The 26,415-nt window shown below is 36.4% G+C and overlaps 1 protein-coding gene across 1 annotated transcript; it reads right to left on the reverse strand.

Moving 5' to 3' along the window:
* Positions 1–480: 480 nt before the first annotated feature.
* On the reverse strand, positions 481–26,415 carry LOC148192543 (uncharacterized). The gene is made up of 5 exons (XM_088099225.1): positions 25,856–26,415; positions 14,256–14,673; positions 13,632–14,094; positions 5,565–6,534; positions 481–639 (listed from the first exon to the last, which is right to left on the reverse strand). Exons 1-5 carry the CDS (start codon positions 26,231–26,233, stop codon positions 481–483), a joined length of 2,388 nt encoding a protein of 795 aa, XP_087955351.1. The 5' UTR covers positions 26,234–26,415.

Here is a 26,415-nt window from a genome sequence, read left to right on the forward strand (position 1 = left end):
AAGAATCTAAAAAAATCAAAAGAAAACCATACAGGAATCAAACAAGAAACAACACACAATATTACAACAATGTTAAACCATTGATTGAACAATCTAAAACAATCAAAAGAAAACCATACAGGAATTAAACAAGAAACAAGACACAATATTACAATAATGTTAAACCATTGATTGAACAGAGTTTGACAAGAAACAACTAAAACTAATGAGAAGAAACTGAGAAGCAGAAATGAAGCAGCACCTCCCACCAATGACCAAGAAGGAGTATAGAACACCGATCCAAACCAGAGAACCGTCAGAGCAGCTGCAAACGCTACTGTCTAGGGCGGCGGCGACATTTGAAGGGGTGAGAGGGTAACAGCGACTCGCAATGAGGAGTTTAACGATAAGAGCCGCGGCGGAGACGACGAAGGGCTCGCCGATCTGGAGCGGTGGATCTTGCTGATCTGAAGATCTGCATCTGGAGTGGCGGATCTGCATCTAGAGCGGCAGATCTGGATCTACAGCGGCTTGGCCCTTTTCTATTTCCGGCGGATCTGGAGCGGCTTGGCCCTTTTCTATTTCGGGCGGAGGCAGTAGTGCGGAAGCGGCAACGGCGGAGGCAGCAACGGCGGAGGCAGGGCACCAATGGGCCGAGCACTGGCACGCGGAGAGCAAGAGGAAGGAGAAGCACACGCAGAGGAAAAATAGGAGAGCAAAGGAAGGAGAAGCGAGGATTAGGTTAAGTCTGAATAAAGTGGAGAGGTATAGGCATCGATTGCCTAGTCACCCGAGGCAATAGGGCCTTTTTTCTGAACTGGGTAGTAGTATATGCCTCGTGTCTTGAATTAACCGGTGCCATATCATTATTCTACCTCAACTCTTAGATTAATCGATGTATATAACTTTATACGCTTCAGTTTTCACATAACCGAAGCCTATATAGCGAATTAAAAACCACATTTTTTACTAGTGGCTGGGTGCAACGGAAGAAGATTTTAGTCTTGATAGATAGTGGGACAAGCCATAATTTCTTTTCGACAAGGCTGATGGAGGAATTTGGGGTTGAAGGTGGAAGAAACACCTCCCTATAAGGTGTTTCTAAGTGATAGGCAGAAGAACACCACCCAAGGTGTTGTGACGACATTTTGTTGAACTTAGAAGAAGTAGAGGTCAGGGAGAAATTATACCTATTCTAACTAGGAGGGGTAGATACCATATTAGGGGTGGCTTGGCTAAAATCATTAGGAGAAGTGAAAATAAGTTTTGATCAATGAGATTTGGTCAAAAGAAGGAAGAAGTTTTGATCAGACGGACCCTACCTTAACCAAAAAGGTGGTATCCATAGAGGTTCTCTTAAAGGAAACAAAGATAGAAACAATGACCCTGGTATGGGGTTTGGGTCAAACTAAATTAGAAGGTGGAGGTGAGGGAATGAAGCAACTAACTCACGACCAGATTGAAGAATTAGAGCAGATCAAGGGCGAGTTTGAGGGGATTTTCAGGGAACCCCAGGGACTCCCTCTTGTCAGACTCTTAGACCACAAAATCCCCATAAAAGAGGGGATAAATCCGGTTAACATGAGACCTTATAGATATCCACATTTGATGAAGACGGAGATAGAAAAATAGGTGGCGGGTATGTTTAGAAATGGGCATCATCAGGCCCAACAACAACCCTTACTCCAGCCTTGTCATTTTTGTGAAGAAAAGGGATGTAAGATGAAGATTTTGTATTGATTACAAAGCTCTCAACAAAGCCATCATACCCCGACAAGTTTCCAATACCTGCTATTAAAGAGTTACTCGATGAGTTACAGGGTTTTGCTTACTTTTCGAAGGTAGATTTGAGAGCTGGATACCATCAAATTCGTATGAGGGAGGAGGACATCCAAAAAACGACCTTCAGGACTTACCAGGGTTACTACGAGCTGGATACCACAACTCCTATGTTGGCCTTACCAGATTTCACACAACCGTTTCATGTGGAGTGTGACGCATTCGGTAGAGGGGTGGGAGCATTCTTGTGACAAAATAAAAAGCCAATTTCTTATTTTAGCAAAGCTTTATCTGAAACCTCACTCTCTATGTCAATTTATGAAAAAGAATTAATGACCTTAGTCCTTACCATCCAACATTGGCAACCTTATCTATTGAGCCAGAAATTTGTGGTTTATACAGATCAACGGAGCCTCAAGTACTAGTTGGAGCAAAGAATTATAACTCAAAACCAACAAAATTCAATGGCCAAGCTGTTGGGATATGAGTTTGATATAGTCTACAGAACAGGAGCTTCCAATAAAGTGGCTGATGGACTATCCAAGAAGGGAAAGAAGATGGAGGAAGTAGATAAGGAGTTTAGAGTGGTTATCAGACCCTACTGACAAGAATTTAGGGAACTGTTGAAGGAAGTAGAGGAAGACCGGGTCCAAAAAAAAATCATAGAAGAAGTAAGGATAGACCCCAATTCTTACCCAGCTTATACATTAGAGCACAACTATCTCCATTACAAGGGTTGCTTAGTGTTCTCTGCCCAATCGCCCTGGAGTCCACATTTGTTGTCCGCGTTTGACGCCACCCCAACTGGAGGAGATTCAGGGGTGTACTAGACCTACAGAAAGGTAGCCCAATCACTATTGGATTGGCATGAAGAAATCTGTGACTAATTTTGTGGCAGCATGCTTAGTTTGCCAACAACACAAATATTTAGCATCATCACCACAAGGCCTAATTCAACCTCTATCCATTCCTCAAGCTATTAGGAGGAAGTCATCATGAATTTTATTGTGAGGACCAAATCTAAAGGGTATGATACAATGTTAGTTGTGGTGGACCAATCAAGCAAATATGGGCATTTCATACCCATCAAGCATCCTTACACAGCCAAGTCCATAGCAGAGGTCTTTATAAAGGAAATCATTAGGCTTTATGGGGTACCAACGTTGATTGTGAGTGACTGGAATCCTACCTTCTTAAGTCTCTTTTGGAAGGAACTATTTAGACTACAGGGTACCCAACTACTCATGAGCACAACCTATCCTCCTGAGACGTATGAGCAGACTGAAGTGGTCAACCAGATACTAGAGGCCTATCTACGCTATTTTAGTTGTGAACATCCCAAGACTTGGAGCTTGATTTTACCTTAGGCAGAGTATTGGTACAATACGAGTTATTAAGGGGCAGCCAAGTGTACTTCCTTTGAGACAATTTATGGGAGACCTCCGCCCACTCTAACAAGGTTTGTGCTAGGGGAAAAAATGGTGGAGGAAGTGACATAAGAGTTACAAACTAGAGATGAGACATTGAAACAATTTAGGTACAATTTGGGAAGGGCGCGTGACCAGATTGCTAAGTATGCAAACAAAAAAGGTGGTCAGCGACTATAAAGGAGGGAGACTGGGTTTATCTAAAGATCAGACCCCATAAGCAAGCGTTCACGCCCACTAGGCTACATCCAAAGCTTTCAGCCCGATATTTTAGACCGTTTTAGGTGATCAAACAGAGTGGACCGATGGCTTTCGGACTTCAGCTTCTGGAAACAGCTCGAATACAACCCTGTTTCATGTCTCATAGTTGAAATTGACAATTGGAACACAACAGGTAGAAAGGGACCTACCAGAAGAGATACAGGTAGGACAAACAGTACGTTGGCCATTGAGGGTGCTAAATAGAAGGACGAACTAGCACAAGGAGGATCCAGTGCCACAAGTTTTGATTGAGTGGCAGGAAGGGGGAAAAGAAGGAGCAACGTGGGAATGAAGGAGTAGTTCCCGGACTTCAACAATGAGGACAAAGTTGATCTTAAGGCGGTGGGTAATGATAGAGTGTTAAGGGTTTATGAGAGAAGGAAGAGAAATTAAAATTGTGGTTAGGGGGAGTGTTTAAACTGTTAGAAATTTAGTTTACATTTGGTTAAGATGGGGGAACCTTATAAAAAGGTTGAGAGCTATTGTAAAGGATTAACTTTTGATATTCTTTGTATAGAAAGGAGGTTGTTCCTGTGGAGGGAGTGCTCCCTTGAGAGTTGGGTTTTGTTCTTGTACTTTCTTTGAATATAAGAGGAATATACAATTTTGTTCCCTATTGCCTTTTCCTATTAGTGTTGAGTACGTGATAGATAGATTCCTGTCCTAAAGAAATCTATCAAAGAAGGGATTAAAATGATTGAGAGGAATAACACCTAGGAGCTCATACACTGCCCTTATGGAAAAGACATCATTAAAGTGAAATGGATATATAAAACAAAGCTCAATCCCAATGAAACTATACAAAAGCACAAGGCAAGATTGGTTACTAAAAGCTACTCACAAAAACCAGAAATCGACTATAATGAGTGAGCCAACACTATACATTAAGGCACAAGTTCAATATCATGTCACTGTCTCCTTATATATATCGATGACCTTATCTATATAGGAAACAATATGGAGATGTGATGAAAGAATTTAAAGAAGACATGATGAAGACATTTGAGATGACCAACTTTGGCTTGATGAACTATTTCCTCAGTATAGAGGTGAAACAACAAAAAGAAGGTACATTTATCGATCAACAGAAATATATTGAAGTTTTATTAAAGAAGTTCAAGATGTATGATTGTAAACCTATCGCTACTCCATTGGTGGTAAACGAGAAGCTACAAAAAGATGATGGAGCACAAGAGACAGATGCATAACGCTACAAGAGTTTGATTGGAAGTCTCCTATATCTCACACCCATACGATAAAACATTATGTATGCTACAACTCTTCTTTCAAGATTCATGCAAAAACTAAGTCAAATTTATTATGGATTAGAAAAAAAGGAATTTTATGACATCTAGAAGGTGAAAACGAGCTTGGTATATGGTATAAAACCATTACTAACTCAATGATAATTGGCTACACAGATAGTAATTGAGCATGTTCAATGGATGACATGGAGAGTACGACAGAATATGCTTTCTCACTAGGATCAAGTATTTTATCTTAGGCATTAAAGAAGCAAGCGATCATGCCACAATCAACAACAAAAACAAGGTATGTAGTAGTTTCTAAAACAACGAGTCAAGCAATATGGCTATGAAGAATGCTAAAGAAATGGGTGAACCACAAGATGGGCCAACTATTATCTATTGCTATAACAAATTGACAATAGCAATAGCAAAATATCTAATCCATCATCAAAGAACAAAACACACCCATTAAATATCACTTCATTTGAGATCAAGAGACAACTAAACAATTCAACTTAAGTATTGTCCAACAGTAGGCCAAATTGCATATATTCTTACAAAAGCGTTACCATGACCAAGATTTGAACTATTGTGTGTTATACTTGGAGTATTAAAATGTAATGCAAATTTAATGTAAGACAACATTTATCACAACTAAGATAATCACAAAATACATTTCTTCCTACTACTTTACGTTCAATTATCTCCATATTTTCTCTATCAATTAATTAATCATTTCACAACCTCAAAATACTAACCCTTTATTATGAAATCTAGGAAGAGTGATATCTTAGACCTTTTTTATTTTATAAGTGGTGTTAAATTAATGTGTATGTATGCATGTATAATTTGAGAGGGGATTATATATTACCCTTTTGATGAACTTAATGAATTCTTCAAGCTTGTCGCTTGCCTGACAGAGAAGCCAATTCGATGATTTCTTTTTTTCAAGCTCCTTGTTTGTTTTTTCTTCTCCCTTACTTTTATTGTTAAAGAAGTTAGTGGCCTCTTCACACGTGTCTAGGAATCTTTTCTGCCCAATTCCCCTAACAGCAGACATCATGGTAGGTTGCATGATCAAGAGGTACAACATGTAATCCGACAAAAGCTTACTAAAATGCCGCAGTTCAATATCACCATATTCACAATCACCATGATTTTCTTGCTTGAGATCATGAGCATTATTTTCTTTCTTTTTCTTCTCATCCGTTTTGTTTTGCCCCTCTTTATCACCATCATCATGATTTCCTTTCTCCAGATCAGGAGCATCAATTTTTTTCTTTATCTGCTCATCCGTTTCGTTTGGCTGACATTCTACATAGAACAAGAGGTCAGTGGCAATGTGCCAAAGAATTAGGCACTCATCAAAGGTGACTTTTTTGCGTTCCACATAAGGCATCAACTTGTTCAGGTAATCTCGTGATAGATCACCTTCCTGGATAACCCACTCACCTCTAGAGGAACATATTCTTTGAATACTTTCAACATCTTCTGCATCCCCAGATTTTCTTTTCAACTCGTTAAATATAAAAATCCAAAGTTTCTGAAGCAATGGCCTCTTCTTCTCATATATCCATTTTTCCACAAACTCTTCGACTCCAATTTTTCTAATCACCCAATCCAACCATTTAATCTTCTTGTCTAAGCAACGTGATATCAAGTTGAATGCCGAGATGGTTTCAGACCATCTACGAAACAGTACGAATCTTTTCAAAACTTCGTATTCCTCATTTTTTAACCATTTTGGCTTGTTATCCTTGTGTTTTGACCATTTGGGTTTCTTAAGCTTCAGGACCCAACTGAGAGTGGTGGCTAGTTTGGTTGCTACCTTGCCAACTCTAGTGCCACTATCAGAATCACTGCTTTTCTGAGAGCCGCGAGAGTACAATATTGCAAAGAGTAGTAATACAATGACACGCCTACGTGTCACTTACATTCATATGACACGGTCCACGTAATTTTTTTCTTTTTAAAATGGCATTGTACTTGAGGGTAAAAAGGGAAGAAATGTAAATTTTGTTTTCGTTTTTCTTTCGACAGTGAATGAAAAAAACCATTTAGGTTAACTTTCTCTAACTTGCTTCTCTCAGGTTCTCCCTCCTTCTTTGTTGCTTCCCATTTGTGTTTTTGAAGTGGTCGACTCGGTGGTTGTAGAAGTTTTTCGTGGGTTGAAGGTGTAGCATCATTGTGCCGATCCCAATCGGTGGTTGTGGAAGTTTCCAATGGTTGTGAGGTTTCAGGTTGGCGTTTCCATTTTTGTGGCTTATTTCGTGTGTGACTTTGAGGTAAGGGTTTTCTAATTTTTTCTTTTGTAGTTTTTCCCTTTTGAGCAGTTGGGGTGATAGATTGTATAACAGTTAGTTTCTGGAAATTTTATGTCTATTCTCTGCATGTGAAGTTCGAATGTTTTTATTAAGGCAGTTTGGATACAATGTGGGTTGTTATTATTTTGGTTCGAGCCAGATAAGGGTCTATATTTGTTCTCTGGTTGAATCTGAGTGTGGATACATTTGTTTATTGCTTTGTAAGTTAATTTGTGTTTCAAAAAATTACAATCCATGATATGCCCAGTTTTGACAAAATCAGTACGTTTAAAAGTTTACAAGGGAAGGTTGTCTTCATTAGGGATGATGATAATAATGTTAAATTTTGTGCCTGTGATTAATAAGATATTTGTTATATTAGATGCATGTTCATATATATTATGTTGTTAATAAAATAGGCTCTTGTTTTTCTTTCACCTGTAGGATTGTACAGTAACCAAAATCATGTCAAGTTTCCTCACTTTTGTAGCTTGTAAGTTTGTTGTTTTAAACCATGAATAGTGTAATAGTTTGAATGTGACATTAACTAAAAAAAAGTAAAACATGTTAAGGAAGATTAACTATGAAACCTCCCACAAGTTCCATTGCTTACTTATCAGTGGAACTTCCAATGTCTATGGCACAATGCGGATGATAAAGTTTGAATCTATAAGAATACTCATAATGAAGTGTTTTCGGTTGAGAAAGGTCATATTTTAAATGTCTCTGTTAAGTCCATAGAAAGTTGTAATTGACTCAACCTAATCACATTTTCCTACACTAAATCTTGGCTGAAATTTTGAAGGTGATTTAAGCTAAAGTTCATTTTATGGATTTACATTATCTTTGTTTTTGATTAAATTCATCACTTTCACGATCATCACAATAAATGATTCCTTATCTTATAAAAAAATTAAAAGAGTATTTTAGGATTAAAGTAATTGTGCTAATTAATAGTATAAGAAAAACCAAAAAAGAAGTTGGATTGGAAGGACCATGGTTTTAAGCCAATATGAGCAAAGTGGTTATTAATGATGAAGACAGGGCATAAATGATGGTTGTGGTCATGGGCAGACCTAAACAATAACCCTGCAAGTACTACTACCCTTACAACCCTTTCTCTTTTCCAAAAGCTCATACACTTTTTTACATGCCCTCTGAAGTTGATAGAGACTGAAAAACTGCCTAATTGTATTACATTTATTTGATTAATGGAAATACTTATAGCTTCACCTTACACTCTAGTCCTCCTCAATTATTTTTTGCAGTAATAAAATCACATTTTGAACTTTACTATAGCCCTCTATCTCACATCATCAACATACAAATCTCTTCAACAAAACTTACTTATTTATATCTATCTTACATCATCAACATACAAATCTCTTCAACAAAACTTACTTATTTCTATAGAATTGAAGTTTCACATGTCCACCAAAGTATAAGCAGATCAAGCTCTTGCTATCATACTAACATTTGCTGAACCATAAAAGATTGCATATAATTTAAAGAACACAACACAAACTTCTTCAGACAAATATATGGAACTTGGGACTACATCCTTTTCTTCATTATATGGCAACAGGGTATATTCATTTTGCAGGTATCATATACATAGTTAAATGATAAGAAAAACAAAGACTATGCATTATGGTTTGTAACTCAGCTTATTCTTTTTAATACATTATGCAAAATCTATTTTTCAAACTACATGCAGTTCTATATTTGTTTTCCTTTTAGAATGAAGGTGAACTTGTTGGTGTATTGGTTAAGATCGTGTTAGTGTGTAATAACTTTCATTTTTGTGGTGGGTACTATTGGTTGTAAACATAATAGTGTGAATACTGGTGTATGTGCTCACTGATGTCATATGATGGGTTTTATAAATATTTATATTTTTCTTGGCTAAAGACGTGTTGCAACTATTATATAATCACAGTTCCACTTTATGCATGCATTAGTTAAATACATATTATTTTACCAATACATGAAACTGAACTTGTCACTCTCATTATACAATGATGTTGATTGTGTTTTGAAAAATGTGTAGGATATAGTGATATGGACAAACTAATGCAATCTCTAAAGTCACACCCTGCACTTTTATTTTCACTTTTCAATCAATTCTCTTCTCAGTCTCTGAGTAAAAGGTTTATGTATATGTTTATTTCAATATGATTTATGATAAAAGGTTTTTAATTGTAATATTAAACAAGAGTATTGTTATTGCAGGAACAATTACAAGTTGTGCAACAACAGATGATTTGTCAGTGGGTATTACACGAAGATAATGTTCATCGCAGTAGGGTATTGAAGAAATGTGGGATGCTTTAGGCATTGATTAATTCATGAAGTAGGACAACATGACCAAGTTGAATACATTGAAGTACGGGAACACATATTGAACATAATGTACATATTTTAGGTTGTTTAGTTTCTGTAATGAAGAATATGTTGTACTGTTTAATGTTTATGAATTTTATGATTGATTATAAAATGCTTTATGGATGAAAATTTAAGTTTGGTTATTCATAAAAGTTTGGATGGCAACCATATTGATGAAATCTATCCTGAGAAATGTGATAATTGATATTGAATTAAACCACTTTTATTGTTGTACAGAACCTCTTTAAAAAATAACCACGTAGAACTTAGTAGGAAATCACTTACTGCACCTAAACAATGTGATCATTGATATTGAATTAAATTACTCTTATTGTTGTACAGAACCTCTTTCAGAAATAACCACATAGGACTTAGTACATAACCACTTACTGCACCTAAGAAATGAATGATTGATATTCAATTAAACCACTTCTATTTCTTGTACAAAACCTCTTTCATAAATAACCACATAAAACATAGTAGATAACCATTTACTGCAACTAAGAAATGTGATCATTCATATTGAATTAAACCAGGTTTTGTGTTGTACATAACCTCTTTCAGAAATAACCACATAGAACGTAGTAGATAACCACTTATTGCACCTAAAAAATGTGATCATTGATATTGAATTAAACTACTTTTATTGTTGTACATAACCTCTTTCAGAAATAATTACATAGGACTTAGTACATAACCACTTACTGCACCTAATAAGAAATGAATGATTGATATTCAATTAAACCACTTTTATTTCTTGTACAAAACATCTTTCATAAATAACCACATAGGACTTAGTAGATAACCACTTACTGTACCTAAGAAATGTGATCATTCATATTCAATTAAACCACTTTTATTGTTATACATAACCCCTTTCAGAAATAACCACAAAAGACCTAGTAGATAACCACTTACTGCACATAAGAAAAGTGATTATTGATATTGAATTAAACAACTTTTATTATTGTACAGAACCTCTTTCTGAAATAGCTATATACGACTTAGTAGATAGCCACTTACTTCACTTAAGAAATGACATGATTTATATTGAATTAAACCACTTCTATTTGTGTACAAAACCTCTTTCATAAATAATAATATACAACTTAGTAGATAACCACTTACTGCACCTAAGAAATGTGATGATGATATTGAATTAAACCACCTTTATTGTTGTACATAACCTCTTTCACAAATAACCACATAGAACCTAGTAGATAACCACTTACTACACCCAAGATATTGATATTGATATTGAATGAAAAAACCACTTACTGCAGGAAAAAATCAAATGTTTAACTGCATTGACTTAAAAACTTTTTTAGTTATTGTTTATCTGTAACGAAGCACATGGTTAATTGAATTGGCATTATGAACAAAAAGAAGATAAAGAATAATGTATTCCCAAATCAAATTCATTGAACCTGGAAAATGAACAACTGAATAACAATTACAAATGGATCATATATTCAACCTTCCTTCATAAAAAAATACAACAGTTAACATCATCCAAATTTACAATGTACTTTCAAAATTCTTCTCAGAATTGGACTTCTCAACATCATCACCTTCCATCTCTATTTCTTTCTTAGAATTTGAAATCAGAACAGATGAAACTACTAGCTCATAATCTTCCTGTGAATTACTGGTCGCAAAATCATTAACTACCATGTCATAATCTTTATTTGAATGTGAGTTCCCAACATGAGCAGCCCCTTGCCTCTTCTGTGCAACAAACATTTGTAGCTTCTCAACCATTTTCTCAAGCTCGACAATGGTCGCCTCTTGGTCAACAATGATAACAAGCAAAACTTCATTTTCTGCAACAATATCAGCCATAACAGATTTAAATGGAACACATATATAGACACATCTCTCACAACAAAATCACATTAAAAAACCATATATAATTACACTGAATGTTCACATTATAGCTATATAAACACTTAATCTGATTGGTTCAGAATCTTAGGATAAAGCAGCTTTACTCACTTCTGGTATTTCAATTTCCTACCGTCCTTAGCCTAAACAGATAGGTACGGTTATGAATTGCTAACTTTGTTATAAGATTCCACTTATAATATAGGCAATGTTACCAAACATAACTAGGCATGCAAATTCTTTTTAAGAAAACAAAATAAAAGAATCAAGGGTTTGTAAGAGGATAACAAGAAATAACATTGATATCAAAAGAGACAAATGACATAAGTTTGCTTCATTCACAACAATACAAGATCAAAGAAAGATCTCCAAAATTCCATATTTATTCTATAGAAAGTCAAATCCGCTAGACAAGATCCAAGTTTTAAAGCGTACATAGCATAACAATCTTCTGAACAAATGACACATGTTGAAAATTGGCCTATCCAACTTAAGAGATTAACCCTATCAAGGAAGGCCACAGTGAATTTTTTTCATTGTTGTATAATATTACTTCAAAAAGTAATGAAATGAAAGGAAGTTTGGCTTTAGTTCAATTTAGCAAACTAAACAAAGATATGTATTAACAATTGACTCAGGATCCTTTTGTAGGTCTGAAGTTGTTCAATAGAAGAAAAAAATTGAGAAACCTACTAGAAGGGAGAAATTCTCATATGCTTTTATTTCAAGTTCCTAGTGAAAATGATTCAGAAAGTATGCAGTAAAACAAGAATATTTTACAATACTACATTTAAAAGGAAGGTTAATTATATTTTCCAACACTAAGTGCCCATATGGGAATATCCTTTTTATTATTTTCATAAGCTCTCTTAAAAAAGTGCCCAGGGGATTTGAAACACCAACAGAAACACCCCTTTTAAATGATATGATACTAGTCTCCCTTGGATGATGTTATTTAACTTATGCAGCAATTTGTATGGAGGATTTGTCAGGAATATTATAAAAAAATTATGTAGAGAATGTATGTATTTGTACGATGAAATTCAAACTAAGGGAAGCCAATTTGATAATCCTAGACTAAATGCAGCTTTTAGGAATGTTTTGATTGAAGGTCCTTTTACAACATTTCATTGTTCATTTGTGAAGAAAAGACACTTTATTTGTTGCCAATCCTAGCCTGCCTTAGTTTCAATCACAATGAGGAGTGCCATAATTACAATTTTGAGGATGACGGTTTAGCCTTGCATCAAATAAATATGGACTTAAATAGAGCTTGTAATGTTTTGATAGTCTTTATTAATAATCTGATTTTGGGGAATTAAGTCAAACCCTAAACCCGAATCTATGAGTTTGCTTTGTATCTCAGAAAAATGAACTTCAGATTTCACTTTCCATTCCTTCTCATCTGTCCACCTTGTTGAAGTTATTTCCATCACACACCAACAAATTCTAGCATCATCTGACAGCCTATAGTATTAACAACTATAAAGCAGAAAGTAATTTATGTATGTATTCCTTTGTTTCCTTATCATTGGTCCAATTCTTCCCATCCAAATTACCCTTTTTGGAACTTAACAAAAGTTGCTAAGTAACAGCTTTCAATAGAATTAATGTAACCACAATAATTTTATTTTAGTTACGGAAGAAATGGTATATACATACATGAAGAAAACAAATCAGTAAGTGTGATGAACAAAATGCATTTGAACATGAAGGGAAAACTGTGCAAACATCAGAGTGAATAATCAATAAAAAAAGATGTTGAAGGGGTTTAAAATATAAAAGGAAAAAAAATTTGGACCATTCCCCAAACCTTCTTCTCTTAGTGCCTCTCACTCACCACCGATCTCGTTTACTGTTCTCCCTACCGCAACTCTCCCTCTCACGACCTTAACCCTTTAGTCTAGGGTTTACGAAAATGAAGCAAAAAAATGAAAAGATAAAGAAATGATGAGAAGAGAAGAAACGAAGAAGAAACATACCCCCTTCGATTAAGTGGCACCTCACGTTCTATCAGCCCAACCTTAGCACAACACGAACAATTGCTCTTCGGTGTTCTCGCGTTCTCTATCAGCCCCAACCCTAGCACAACACGAACACTTCCTCTTCAGTCTTCTTGCGTTCTCCATCGTGCCAACCTTGGCACAACACTTCCTCTTCGAAAATGAAATGGTGCAAAAGTGAATGACAAAATGAGTCAAATGAAATCAGAGACAGCAAAGTGAAATCAGAGAGAGAAAGACTTTACTAAAACCTAGCGTTTCATTTAGCGCGTAAATGACCGAATTACCCTTCAGCACATTCATAGAATTTGGGCCCCACGACATGTCAAATGAGTGTCAAAAAGTTTTACCGTGTCAAAGTATTCTTTTTGTATTGCAAATGAGTAGTCAGAGAAAATGAACATGAAAATGGACACGACTTCCAAGGATACAGCACCATACAACAATATGTAGGTTACTGTAACATCAAAGGGTTCGCAACCCCTCTTTTCGTCAAAAATGAAAACAACCAAAGCTGCTACGACTGAAGCAATGGACAGAAATCGAAAGAAAAGCCCTACCCAACTCTCTATGATGGTTGTCTTGGTGTAGAAAGCTTGGTAGATGAAGTTGAGTTCAACCTCTATCACTCCCAAAGCATCCACTGCTGTTCTTTTTAGCAAATAAGTGCGACTCTCATTGCGTTCCTGGAAGCTGAAGATCATGTCAACAACCAGCCCTTTGAATTTGTTGAAGTAGTCATAAGCATCCTTCATTACTAGCAAATCCTTTAGCTTTTCGTCAACATCCCTCTGAGTTGAAGAATCTCCCTCTTCACGAGGGAGACCTAAATCAAAGTTTGAATGGTTATTTTCAAAATAAATTTGGAAAAACGAAAAGCAACTCAGTCCAAATTTCGTGGAGTGAAAACATAATTAAGCTAAATAATATTATAACAATGAATACTATTCTGTTGATGTTGCTGAGCTTAAGCTTTAGATGGCTTACTCTTGGGAGTGTCTGGTTGTGAGTCGGCACTAATGGGTGTTTCTTTTTCTTGAAATTGTTTGTAAGGGTTATTGCCATCAATTTGCTCATCATTTTCCTCTGTAGAAGGTATCTTGGAATGTTGATCATCTGACTCATCAGTGTCCAAAAATTGTTCTGAGATTTCTGGCAATGTTACCATTTTTACTGGAAGTCCTGCTTCGTGTCTTGGTTTCAGCCAATCGACGAGCTTTGCATAATTGGGACCTGGATCAGGCTTTTGAGTCATAGATTGTCGGAAGTTGTCAGCACTTACAACTTGAAGAGAACGAGTTTTTTCTGCATATTTGATGACCCCTGCCATGAAAACTAGGGCTGTAGGGATCGATAACTTGTTTTCAGGAAGTGTCAACAGGAACACGTAACCCGTTAGACATACCTGTGAATATAAAAGGTCAGATATATATATATATATATATATATATATATATATATATATATATATATATATATATATATATATATATATATATATATATATATATATATATATATATATATATATATATATATCCTCGAAATAAATTAATGTCTCTTTTCACATTTTCATCTCTATATATGACTGATTTCAAAACCTTTTTATTTTTATTAATTTTATAATAATTAATGTGATTCTCGTGAAATCGAATTCAGAATTAATATAACTTTTTAGTTAAAATATGTGGAAAATCAGAGACAAAATTTGTAACAATATGTACTGCAGAGAAAATTATAATTAGGCCGACTAGTATCGTTAAAAATAAAATTTAAATGAATATCTAAAATGTCAAACTCAACTTGTATTATATAAGAATAATTATATTTTCACAACATATTTTTTACAATATTTTTACATCATGCACGTATCATTATGATTGATAAAAAATTTTATAATGTGAAATTTAAATTCATCTTATTCGGCACATGAAATATAAACTTTTAAAGTCTAACTATCAAAATTAGCTTGCCCCTTGGATTGTCATATGATAATACATAAAAGGTTTATATAAATACTAAATATTTTAAGTGATGAATTTTAAACTTAACAATAACAAATGAACTTTAATCTTAAACATAAAAGAAAAAACAGATAAAAATAAAAATATCATTTTTTGTCATACTAATAAAATATTTCAAACACACTACTCTTTTAAGGAAAATAATATTTCAACAACATGTTTTGACAACATTTAGACACGGGACATGTGTCTAAATTTCATTGGTGCACGTGGAAAATGATTTTATAATAATAGAATGATGTGACAATGAGAGAATTTGGGGTTCATTCAAAATTGAGATTTGTTTCGAAAATTTCAGATTTGCAACATTTGAGAGAAAGAGAAAGTCGAGAACATTTCAGAGAAAGTCGACCTCCTTCCAACCAGTCACAACACTCGTCGAAGTGTCGCCGTGCCGCTGTTATGTTCTCTCCTCCCAGCCAGCGTGTCGCCGCACTCCGGCAAGTGTTGTGGCTAGTTAGAAGGAGGTCAACTTTCTCTGAAATGTTCTCAATCTTCTTTCTTTCTCAAATGTTATAAATCTCTGAAATTTTCGATATGAACTTCAATTTTGAATCTGTCCCCAATTCTCTTATTGTCACGTCATTCAATTATTATAAAATCATTTTCCACGTGCACCAATGAAATTTAGACACTTCTAAAAGTTGTCAAAACATATTGTTGAAATATCATTTCCCCTCTTTTAATGACAAATTAAAGGAAGAGGGAGAGAGGCTACACTTTATTCTTCGAAAGCCAGACCACACTTCTTTTACTATGATTTTCACATCTTCCAAATTTGGACTCATCTTTCTAAATTAACAGTGAAAGCACCTGGTATTATGTTGTTTGTTTTACTTAGTGTTGATGTTCCTTTGTTTCTTTTTTAAGCATTATTGTTATTGGGACGGTTATATCTTGTTAAGATGCGATAATCAGACTTTTTTTTTAATTATTTTTCTTCTTTTATTTTCTTTATATTTGTTTATTATGATTCTTTTGTGTAGATAGGTGTACTATTAAAATGATAATTTTGGGTGTTCCATATAAACTTAAATGGATTAGTAATCCATTTATATCATGAATCAGTACATAGAAGAGGCTAGCTTACCCCCCGGTCATAAACAGGTCTCTTCTAACTCGATTACGAGCCGTGTTCTTTAACTTAGCACAGTTTGTTGGGTATCAATCATACGACACAAGCACACACAACAAAGAATAAATATGAGAAAATTTAGACTAGGCAAATAACTGGAAATTTTATACTAAGAGGAGAAATTACAACACTCTTAAGAATTCCTCAATTGCTTAAAAGCAAGAGAACTAAAAGAGGAAGAGAAGAGAATGGGATGAGGAAAGGGGAACCTTAACCTCTCTTTTATAACCAAAGGAGGAAGTCCCTTACAATGTTTTACTGGATGTGGGACTTCTCTCCTTCACAATCTCCCACTTGAAGATTTTGATTAAACTAATCAAATCTTCACACCACATTTGCCATCCATGTTGTTTATGTTTCCAATAGACCGTAACAGGATCGAGTCTTCCTAAACTTGTCAGTATTGACCGGCTTTGTCATGACATCTGCTAGGTTTTCATCTGTGTGAATCTTTTGCATATCAACACTTCCTTCTTCCACTACTTCCCTCACAAAGTGATATCTTATTCCTATGTGCTTTGTCCTAGAATGAAAGGTTGGATTCTTTGCAATGTGCAAAGCACTTTGACTATCACAATACACAACAATTTGTTGTTGCTTGTGCCCAAGTTCCTCCATTATCCTTTTAATCCAAATAGCTTCCTTACATGCTTGAGTGGCTGCCATGTATTCAGCTTCTGTAGTAGACAGAGCTACAACATCTTGTAACTTGGATAACCAACTTATAGTCCCTCCAGCAATTGTAAACACATAGCCAGTAGTAGATTTCCTTTTATCCAGATCACCTGCAAAATCTGAATCAACATAGCCTTTGATTCTGATCCTTTATAACATAATGCAACGTTTGAGGTTCCTTTGATGTATCTAAGGATCCTTTTAACAGTATTCTAGTGCTCTCCACCAAAATTTCCCATGAATCTACTAACCACTCCCACTGCTTGAGCAATGTCCGGTCTTGTACAAATCATGGCATACATGAGGCTTCCTACTGCTGATGCATACGGTACACGAGACATTTCCATCCTCTCTGCTTCACTGCTAGGTCTCATACTTGAGGATAACTTACAATTGATAGGAAGTGGGGTAGAAATTGGCTTGCAATCTTGCATGTTGAAGCGTCGCAAGATCTTCAATAAATAGTTCTTCTGTGAAAGCCAAATCTTCCTATCTTTTCTGTCTCGGTGAATTTGCATCCCTAAAATCTTGTTTACCGGTCCCAAGTCCTTCATATCAAACTCCCTAGCCAATTGTGCCTTCAGTTCTTGGATTAGAGCTTTGTTGGGGCCTACCACCAACATGTCATCCACATACAACAATAAAATGATAAAATCATTTTCTGTAAACCTATTGTAATAAGTACAATGGTCTGAACTTAGTCTGTTGTATCCGAGGCTAATGATGAAGGAATCAAATCTCTTATACCAACACCTTGGCGCCTGCTTTAGACCGTATAGAGATTTGTTTAACTTGCAAACCAAGTTTTCTTTGCCTTTTTCTTCAAAACCTTCTGGTTGGAGCATATATATTTCTTCTTCAAGTTCTCCATGAAGAAAAGCAGTCTTTACATCCAATTGCTCTAGATGTAAATCAAATGCAGCACACATTGCAAGGACAATTCTGATTGTTGTTAGTCTAACGACTGGAGAGAAAATCTCGTTAAAATCAATGCCTTCTTTCTGAGCATATCCTTTAACTACCAATCTAGCACGATATCTTTCCACTTGATCATTGCCATCTTTCTTGATCTTATAAACCCATTTGCAACCAATGGCTTTTCGACCTTTTGGAAGTTCCACAAGATTCCATGTCTTGTTTCTATGAAGAGCTTCAATTTCTTCTTGCATTGCAGCCATCCACAGAGAAGCATCTGAACTAGTCACGTCCTCTTGAAAAATTGAAGGTTCTCCTTCTTCACTTAGGAGACAATACGCATCATGACTTGTCATCACATATTGTGAATGCCAAGATGGTTTGACCCTTTCTCTTGTTGTACGTCGGAGTTCTCCATCACCAACTTCATTTGGCTCATGTTCTTCTTGCTCCTCTTCTGAATCAGAAGAACTTTCCGAAGGCTTCTTCTCTATCTGTACTATAATTTTGTCCTTCTTCTCGCTGTCATTTGTCTGCTTACTTTGTAGTTCATTTTCTGCAAAGACTACATCTCTGCTAACAATAACTTTGTGGGCAGTAGGATCCCACAAACGATACCCCTTTACATTGTCAGCATAACCCAAGAATATGCATTTCCTGGATTTTGGATCCAACTTTGTCCTTTCTTGGGTGTTGTACATCACGTACACAGGACAACCAAATATACGTAAGGATGAATAATTAGCTGCTTTGCCATTCCACATCTCCATTGGAGTTTTCAGCTCAATTGCAGTTGATGGTGACCTGTTTATCAAGTAACAAGCAGTTTTAACTGCTTCTGCCCAAAAAGATTTAGCTACACCCGCAGTTTGCAACATAGCTCGTGTTCTTTCTAGAAGAGTTCTGTTCATCCGCTCTGCTACACCATTTTGTTGCGGTGTGTGTGGTACTGAAAATTGTCTGACAATACCTTCTTTCTTGCAGAAATCTTGAAAATCTCCATCTACATATTCTCCTCCGTTATCTGTTCTCAAGCACTTAATTCTTTTTCCAGTTTCAAGTTCTACTTGTGCTTTGAACTCCTTGAACTGAGCAAACACATCAGACTTCTTCTTGATAGGATACACCCATAATCTCCTAGAGTAATCATCAATAAATGATACAAAGTATTTTGCTCCTCCAAGGGATAGTTCTGGTGATTCCCACACATCAGAATGGATCAAGTCCAGTATATGTTTACTTTTGGTAGTCGTTCTAGCAAACTTCAGCCTATGTTGCTTGCTTGTTACACAATGCTCGCAGAAAGGTGAATCAACCTTCTTGAGCCCGGGTATGAGATTACGTTCCGCAAGAATTTGCAGTCCTCGTTCTGACATATGCCCAAGTCTACGATGCCACATTAGTATTGCTTCTTCATCGCTTGTCGATGCAACAGTTGCATTAGCTTCTTGCACAGTATCTCCCAGAAGCACATATAAGTTTGCTGTGATCTTCTCAGCTTTCATGACCACCAAATTTCCCCTCACTGCTTTCAAGATCCTTTCTTCAATATGAATCTTACATCCGAGGTCATCTAGTTGTCCTATAGACAATAGATTTTTCTTCAAGTCTTTCACATGTCTTACTCCTTGAATTGTGCGAACAGTACCATCATACATCTTTATTTTGATTGTACCAATTCCAGCAATCTCCAATGCATGGTCATTTCCCATGAAAACAGATCCACCTGAGATAGGCTCATAAGTGTGAAACCAGTCTCGATGTGGAGTCATGTGCCACGTTGCTCCTGAATCCATTATCCATCTATCATGTAATTTCTTTTCACCATTAGAACTGATTGCTGCTTCGCTCACCAGGATTTCTCCATCTTCTTCGGCATTTGCAACACAACCTTGTGAGGTTGAAGCTTCATTTTTTCTCTTCCAGCACTCTTTCTTTGTGTGCCCTTTCTTGCCACAATAGTAGCATTTGTATTTGAAACTCTTCTTACTTTGTGAGCTTGACCTGTCATTACTTTTACTCCCACTGGAGCCACGTTCCATTGACCTTCCTCTTGTCATCATCAATGCTTCTGCTTGTTTAGAGGTTTCTGCTCTATCTACTTTGTTTTTCCGCCTGGATTCTTCTTCAAGAATAGTTCCGGCAACATCCTCAAAGTATAGGCGCCCTTCAATATTATTGTTCGTAACGTTGATGATGAGTTGGTCATACGAGTCTGGTAAGCTTTGAAGTAGAAGTTCTGCACGCTCATTTTCAACTATGTTGAAATCTGCGGCTGATAGTTGGGCGAACAAGGTGTTGAGGTGGTTGATATGATCCGTCACCGAAGTAGACTCACTCATTCGAAGTGTGTAAAGTTTTCTTTTCAAAAATATCCTTGTGTGAAGAGACTTGACCTCATATAATTTTATGAGGACATCCCAAATCTCCTTTGCTGTATTTTTCTCCGCCACGCTAGATAATACTGAGTCTGCCATTGCCAGGTGCAAATTTGCGATAGCGTTGTTGTCAATTTCTTTCCACTTCTGATCCGTCATTTCTGCGGGTTTTTCTTCAATTGCATCTATGCAATTGTCTTTTATCATAATTGCCTTCATCTTTAATTTCCATAACGAGAAATTGTTCCCGTTAAACTTCTCTATCTCATATTTTGTCGTCATTTTTTTTTTAGAACCGGCTTATGCACTTCTCACTATAAATAGTATTGTCTACTGGAACTACACAGGTGTGTAGACCGTAAAGTAAAGCCTAAAAAGTTCCCAGGAAAGAGAGGTGGGTCACAACGGACACTCTTAAGTACCAGTCTTTCCTTAGCCAGAACTTTCCCAGACAGTACTTTCACACTACCAGACATGCGGAATACAAACCAATAGCTCTGATACCAGACAGTACTTTCACACTACCAGACGTGCGGAATACAAACCAATAGCTCTGATACCACTGTTGGGTATCAATCATACGACACAAGCACACACAACAAAGAATAAAGATGAGAAAATTTAGACTAGGCAAATAACTGGAAATTTTATACTAAGAGGAGAAATTACAACACTCTTAAAAATTCCTCAATTGCTTAAAAGCAAGAGAACTAAAAGAGGAAGAGAAGAGAATGGGATAAGGAAAGGGGAACCTTAACCTCTCTTTTATAACCAAAGGAGGAAGTCCCTTACAATGTTTTACTGGATGTGGGACTTCTCTCCTTCACACAGTTTACATCAATCCAGTATAAATGAGTTAGTAACCTACTTAAATCTTACTTAAAAGTGAAAACTCATGAAGTCATAACTATCTTATGAATGATATATTTATCAAGACACATAGATATCCATAAAAGACGACTATGGAGAAAAAGACGGAAGAAAAACAAAAAAATTTTAAGAAGTTTGACAAGCTCATCTTCACCGGATATACTGCCTCCACAAGGCGTCCATTGTGGGATCTGAAAAATATTTTGTGAAGAAGAAGGAGATGACACCGCGAGTGAGGAAGGCCAGTGAGCAAGCCACTAGACCCTACAAAAAAAACAGAGAGACCATCGGGTAAATAGCCGAAAAGAAAAAGAAGTTGTAAAAAGAAAAGATTGGCGGCGAACCAAAGCCACCGTATCTCCCCTGAAAACCCAAATCGTGAAACTCCATCACTTATCACCAAAGATTAATGGCCAACCCCAAATCGGGAACCATCTGCATTGCACAACCAAAAGAATCAGTCGCGAAACCAGGCGAAAGCAACTACAGCAGAACCACGGCGAAAGCCACTACAGCAAAACCACGGCGTTGCCAGTATCGCACCATCGATGCCCTAAATCGTGCCACCACTTCTTGGAATCATTCAAATCACTCTCTTTCTCTCTTTCTCTCTGGTTTTGCGTGATGTTTTATTTTCTTTTCATTTGTGCTGTTCTTGATATTGTTCTTTATATTGTATCCTATTCTCTTCCGTTTTGGGTTTTGGTTTTCTTCTCCTAACATGATGATGGATCTTTGAGTTCTTCTGCAACCCTCAATGCACGATCAAACTATCCTCTTCAAGAACAATTTAACCGTAGCCTTTCTGTTCGCCAGAATTAGGGTAATGTTGGTGCCTCGCCACAAATTTGAAGATTGAAGGATAACGCAGACCACTGCCGCCGCTGCAATACCCATTCTGGCCGCCTCGGCGCTCAGCGGCGTCATCAGAAGGGTTGGTATCTTTCTCTCCAACAAAAAAACTACCGCGTGCCCATCGCCGTTACCCCAATCGAAGCTACTTGATGACGCCGCTGCCACTACCGTTAAGGTTTTGATTCGGAGTAAACGCCGTAGGTGACAACGCTGCCGTCGTGCGGAGCAAATCGCGTGTTCCTCTCCTTCGATACCGATCAGAACTACCATTAGCGGTAGAAACCGCCGCCAAAACCACCGTGAACGAAACCGCCTCTTACATAGAAGGAGCAGCGCGACCTCCAACCTACAGTAAAACAGAACCTGCGCCCAAGGAGACCAAATCTAGAGGATCACCATATACAGAAAACAGATCTGGCGCAAGGAGATCTGCTTCGTCGCATGGCCCTTGTTTATCACAGATTCGCAAGCCTCACCTGAGAAGAAGATCACAAAAACGAAATTGCTTGAAGACAGCAGAGATTTTTTAAAGTTGGGATTCCAGGGTTGGCCCAGGTTCTATCTTTCGATACTGATATTTTTTTATCAATTTTTGATTCTTTTGATTCCAGGGTTGGCCCAGGAAGAGACGTCAACAAAGCAAATTAAGCTGGGCTTTATCAGTGGACTTGTTTCAAGGGAAAAATCAGTTCCTTTTGAAAGAATTGTATTTCGTGCTACGAGGGGAAACGTGTTTCTCGAACAACCTTTAGAAGGTTGGTGTCCTGTTTTTGCGACAAGCAAGATTCATAAAGTGTTGCAGCAGTCAGCTGTGGAATGCAGTTCTCAAGTTGAGGCCATAGTTCAGGTCATAGAGATAAAGGAATCACCGCCTACCTACTTCTGCACAAACAAATTCACTTCTGCTTTTCAAGAAATTGTAGATGCCTATGGAGTCTCCAAGTAGCAGGAAGCAAATCCCAGTGTGTACACAATTATCACGTTACCATTCCTTTTTGCTGTAATGTTTGGTGACTGGGGCATGGCATATGCCTATTACTTGCGGCTTTGTATCTCGTAATCAGAGAGAAAAAAATTTCAAGTCAGAAACTTGGAGACAATGAAAATGGCTTGCGGTGGACGCTATATTATTATGATGATGACACTCTTTTCAATCTTTCAATCTATAACGGGTTGATATATAATGAGTTCTTCTGTTACATTTGAATTATTTGGTCCATCAGCCTATGGATGTCGTGATTCTTCATGCGGGTCGTTATCAGTACTACTTTTCTCTTATTATACTAATTGGTTACATTATTTGTGTGTGCAATATTTATTTATTCCATTTTTTAGGGATGCTTCTACAACAGGTTTAATAAAAGTGCGTGACACTTATCCATTTGTTGTGGATCCTAAATGGCACGGTACAGGCAAAATAACTTCTATTTGCAGACAGGGCATAAGCAATAAAATCATGTAGTCCATTTTGACGAGATAGTCGTAACTCGTGATCCTTTCCTTCCAAATACTTGATCATTTCCTTTCAAATTTTTCTTGCAAAAGCATTGATGAGGCCAGGTTCTCCAAATCAGAGTTTATGTTTTTTATCACGTCCAAACCCCTAAGAGAGTTAGCATTTGGAAATGAAGCTTTCTCCCTAGTAAAAGTATCCATGTCGTATAACACCCGTTGCCTTAAAATCATGACAGAGTCTGAGATTCCACTGTATAACACTGCCTCTCTGGCCTCTACACTATTCGGCTTCTTTAGCCTCAAGGATAACAAAGTTAGCTACTACCAATCAAGGTCGAACCTTTCATGCAATTTCTTATGGGTTACCTTGTCGATGTGGTTGAACCTTTCGTGACATTCCATGTGCTGCCTACCAGGCCCATCTTGACGAGGTACCTCCCAACATTCAAACCTCTTCATCGCTGTATCCTTGAGGCTAGGCCTTACTATACATGTAAGGCTACTATTAAATACAAATTTTCTTTGCATTTGTTATACAGTACAACCTACTATTCTTGGTATCATATTTCATAAAGTCAGTAGACGGTCAATTATAACTATTTCACTGAGTTTTCTGATGCTACCTACACAATCTGATGCTACTCGGCCTTGAACTCTACTCGTCCTGTCACAAGTCGGCTTCTTCTAACTCGGTCATAAGTGGATCTCTACCGGCTCGACCACAAACTAACCTCTTCTAACTCGATCACAAGCTGCTAGCCTTTAACTTAACATGATTTACAGGCCACGACTTATGACATAAATAGGCTAGTGGTCAATTTAGACCCATATAAGGAAAGGACCCTTATCGAGAGACACAGAAGATAATGAAAAACGAGTATGAAGGGAAAGACAAAAGAAAATAAGAGAACATTGAAGAAGTCCGAAAACCCCATCTTCACAACGTCTGGCTCCGCAAGAACAATTATTCTTATACTTTTTACTTAATAGATATGTAAGAAAAATGTAATAGTATAGATTCACGTTGACTTAATTTCCACTCCTTCCTTGTACCTGGGAGTTGTTTATTAGTTTCTTATTACAGTACCTCAAGTCCTCTCCTATAGAATAAATTTATGTAAGATTATGAAATTTGCACAATGTAGGAAATTGGGATTGTTAAACATACTTGAATATATAAATTTGGCTCCTTGAAACATTAAAATACATTAGAATAGTAAAAGAAAAATATAATTATACAAGGTGTAGAATATGTTTTCCTTTTTATTAAACCAACAATGTCAAAGTGATATTGGATTGGAATATCTTAAACCATATTATATTTGAGTATTATTATTGGAAAATATATGTTTGTCAGATAAAACACCACACATTTTTTTTTCGGCACAATATATATATTAAAGATATATACAAGAGACACGTTTCAATTCTTTTTAGAAAAGCAATCCGATAGATTAACAATTTTTTTAACAATTTTTTATAATAAATTACACTATTTTATTAGTCTGAAACTAGATAGACGTTATAAAAAAAGTAAAAAAAAATGGTTAAAACATATTTTCTTTTAAATAAACGGTTGATGACATGGATATTACAATTAAACCTGATATTTTGATTCTATATAGCAAAAGATCGTGCCATATCTCTCAATTATCCATCCAAACACTAGTTCATCAAGAATCCCGACTATTTGTTCTTTTCAAATAGAACCCCAATATATTTTAGATTTAACAAATGTAATAAATAAGTCTTGAAGTCATATTTCAACATATATTAGTTTAGTGATAAGCATTTGTTATTCTGACACTACACATATGTTATTGAGTAGTACACCTGGACAACAATATGATAAGATTTGTGATACAATACACATATTAATTATTAATGAATTAATGTTACACACCAATGTCACAAATGGTTAGTAGGAATTGCAGTTTTCACACATATCTTCAGAGTTAAAATTTAGATAAACTTTCTCATTCAGGTGTGAAATATTCAACAATAGTGACTTTTACTTGTATAGTTGATTATTATTATTTCAAAACAAGTTTATTTGAAAAAAGAGTTATAAATTGATTCAGTGCTAAAATTAAAAGAGATGGTTGAAAATATTATGAGTTCAACTCCTTCTACTAACACTTTAAAATTATGAGATTAGTTTGATAAATTAAAAATAAAAATAAAAAAGACCATGGGTTCAACTCCTCAAAATATTTTCGCTTACTTGGTCAATGTTACTCAGACTTATATTCTTAAGAAATACAAATAAATTAGGTTTACCTGCACCGTGAGTCCAAGCATATGCCTGAGCCAAAGTTCATTGTCCTCCAGAGAAAAAGCAGTAATTGTGTCAGGGCCACCCAAGTGCAGCAGCAGAAAGGGTGTCCAGAATGCTTGCAAGTAGTCATCGATGGTGGAAACTGCCGTGTCTTTATCACCATATTTGCTGGAGATGAGGCCAACACAGAAGTTCGCAGTGGCATCTGCAACAAGGTACGTGAACCAAAGCAACGAAACCAACAATTTATTTCTCGAGCGTTTTCTGAAAGGAGCTACGAAGATGAGAACTACTTGCATGGTCAGACTCAAGATGACAACACCCTGAATGTTCCATTTGCCCCAAATGTTCCTGGCAAAGTTTGGGATAGGGTTTACCATTTCCCCTTACCTTCTTTCTTCTTCTCTCTCCGACCAGATCTCTTTCTTTTGCTGTCGTGTTTCATCGTTTTAAATAGAACAGCTTGCATGGATGGATGATATGACTTTTTTTTATTTTTTCTTCCCTGAAACTAATGCTCACCTTAATAATTAAGAAATTTAAATGAAAACCGAAATAGTAT

Source organism: Vigna umbellata, chromosome 9, assembly GCF_029865625.1.
Source record: "Vigna umbellata cultivar VRB3 chromosome 9, Vumbellata_1.0, whole genome shotgun sequence".
Lineage (NCBI taxonomy): Eukaryota > Viridiplantae > Streptophyta > Magnoliopsida > Fabales > Fabaceae > Vigna > Vigna umbellata.